The 2,931-nt window shown below is 40.7% G+C and overlaps 1 protein-coding gene across 1 annotated transcript; it reads right to left on the bottom strand.

Annotated features, from left to right (window-relative positions):
• Positions 1-783: 783 nt before the first annotated feature.
• LOC131035348 (exocyst complex component EXO70H1-like) lies at positions 784-2,505 on the bottom strand. The gene has a single exon (XM_057967024.2). It carries the CDS (start codon positions 2,503-2,505, stop codon positions 784-786), a length of 1,722 nt encoding a protein of 573 aa, XP_057823007.2.
• Positions 2,506-2,931: the final 426 nt, after the last annotated feature.

Raw genomic sequence — 2,931 nt, 5'->3', positions numbered from 1 at the left:
ATTGCAACAAAAACTTTTAAACTTGTTATCCCCTTCTCTAATTTAGAAAAATTAATAACACTAATCAATTACAACATTTAAAAATAAATAATGAACAATGACGATTTACCATCATTTAAAAAAAACAAAAAAATTTCTTTAAATTTACATATCAAGTAAAATAATTATAAATAATGAATTTTCAAATGTGTTTCAATACTTTTGAATGCTAGTATTTTAGAAGAGAAGCTAAAAAGGTACAAAGAGACATTGATTTACTTGGATGCCTCCATCCATGAAAGGAATATCATTATGTCAAAACAATGACGATGTTCAACAAATGTATATTATACAATGATACATGTTTAGAGATTTATATTTTTATATAATTCTTTATGTAATGTTAAAATTCATTTATGTTTTCCCATCAATCTCCTATCGGTTTATCCCTTGCACCTCCTATAGCTGCAAGTGCTAATATTATTAATACATAAACAACTAATAGTTTTAACGAGTTAATTTATTTTTATTAAATATTAAAATCAATATATATTAATATAATACTATTGATAAAATATACACATATTTTAATTATTCTTTGATCGAGGGTTCCTCGGAGTGGGAATAGGCGGGGTAAAATTAAAAGGTAATATTCCGTAACCTCCCTTTGTTGTTTTATTTGAACTTCAATGATTTAACAATAAGTCAAAGTACCATTCTTCATCATATTAAGATAAAAATAAAACTTAATATTACAAGAAAGGGACGCCAAGTATAAAATACATACGGGAATAGATCAGTCAGTCATCGGGATCTCTTGGAGCTCACGGTTAAGGGGTTGCCTTCAAACACATGCAACACAAAATCATGGACCTCCTCTGGTGCGTATTTGATATACTTTGTATCGCTTTCAAACCGACTTCTGAATCTGCGAAGAAAAGAACTGTAGGACGGTATCAATTTCTCAGTAATTGAAACTCTTAACTTTTCTCGCAGGCTGATGTCAGCCACCACCCATTCAATATGCCTTCTCTTCACCTCTTCCATCTCTGAATTGAACTCCTTTAATTTCTCTTTCAAACCCTCCACAGAAGATACTCCGCCGTTCGCAGTAACTTCCTCGTCTGTTACACTCGAAAAAACTTTCATCCACGCTGCCCTCTCATATTTCACCGCGTACTCCCTAACATTATTCGACAGTTTTCTCACCCACCCCTTCCCCAGTATACTTTTGAGCTCGGAGCCATTCAATTTCTGTTCTATGTAGTGAACATTGTTCATGAGAAAGAGGTAAGACAGAGCCACGTCTTTGTACAGATCAGAAGTTTTGTCGAGCTTGGTGAGCAGAAGGAAGATGGTCCATCCGAGATGGACAGACAGCGGGCCAGAGGGATCATTCAGCTTATTGTAGGGTGGGGTTTTTGGTATCTCCCCAGGTGGATTTGTGATTATGTTTACTAAAGGTTCCTTGTAATCGGAGAGAAAGCAGAGGTAATTCATAACGTATCTGGTGAGAGGATGAACAGTGCCGCCCGGAATGGGAACCTTAGATTTCTCCTTCTCAACTGCCTTCTCAAATTCCATCAAAATCCCCCGGGCCGCCTCACCTAGTTGCACCAGGATCCTCTTGGCATGCTCGTGCACGCTTCGGCAGGTTTCTTGAAAATATGTATCTTCTATGTCGGGCATAAGATCGGTGAGCACTTCGTAGAGGTCGAGCACCCGGAACATTCTTTCAGGCGCCCGACTCGTGGTGGCCACAGCCTCTGCGAAGGCGAGAAGACTCTCTGTGCGCTCCTTGGCGATTTCGGCAAAAGAAGAATCTCTCATCTTATCAAGTCCCTCGAACACATCGGCGCATAGCCGCTTCTCCTGTGCAAACAGGATTCTGATGCTAATTTTGGCGGCATATATCCATTTCTTGATCTTGTCATCCAGGAGTTTCCACTGCATTTTCCGAACATCTTTCAACCTCACTATCTCCACGCCCAGATTGTAAAAACTCTCATCCACCACAGACTTTCTAGTGAGAGCGAAGATTCGAACACACTCCCTCGTATACCCACTCTTCGCCATACCCTGCGCTATAGTCCGCAGATCCACCACGGCCTCCGACGGAACCATGCTGAACTCGCATATTCGGTCTGCTGACGAACAGTTGGAGATGGAGTAGCTGCTGCGATCATCGTCGCTGTCAGTAGCGATGCTGTCCTCTGTGCTCGAACGGGAGGAAGACCAGGCGGATGACTCCCGATCCGGATCGATGGGTTCACTGTTACATAACAAAATCTTGTGAAACTCGTTCTGCAGACGGGCCATCGATAATTTCATCAGTCCTTGCGCGCGGATGAGTTGGGCGACGTTCGTGCCGCCGGCGGACAAACATTCCAGGTGGCGCTGGAGATTTTCGACAGTGTCCATGTACACACGGACTTCTTCTGCATTGCTCTGAAAGAGCATTTTGCCTGTTGTATTTGTGTCCCATTTGGAAATCAATATCTCTGCTGCGGCTAACTTTTCTTCCATATCTTCTAAATTATTACTCCTATCTAACGTGTTTGTGATAACAGGACATACAAGATCGCCAAACGTCGGAAGCCTACTATGCATGTTGTGGGAAATACTACTACTTCAATCTTGATTGATATTGGAAGGACAAAGTTAATGAATGCAAATAAATTGGCAGTTCGGAGGAGTGAAGAAATGCTAGGAAAACTTGCAGGAAACAAGAAAATATGAGAAAACCAAATTGTGTTTTACCTGAGCTCGCGTTTGCTTTGGGTGGGCTGTTTATTTAAAGTAAGTTGAACGCGTACAATATTGAATATAATACGATTGTGTGAGTTGATTGCCATGTGCTTTTTGACCGCTTTTCCCGCCAGTTGCAAACTTGGACAGCACGTATATTTTAGTGTCCAATGTTCTGTGATTTTGATGTGGAATGGACTATGG

Source organism: Cryptomeria japonica, chromosome 1, assembly GCF_030272615.1.
Source record: "Cryptomeria japonica chromosome 1, Sugi_1.0, whole genome shotgun sequence".
NCBI lineage: Eukaryota > Viridiplantae > Streptophyta > Pinopsida > Cupressales > Cupressaceae > Cryptomeria > Cryptomeria japonica.
This window is presented reverse-complemented; position numbering and strand designations above follow the sequence as displayed.

Coding starts and splice junctions, on each gene's coding strand:
- LOC131035348 (XM_057967024.2), bottom strand. CDS start 2,505: ATGGAAGAAAAGTTAGCCGCAGCAGAGATATTGATTTCCAAATGGGAC.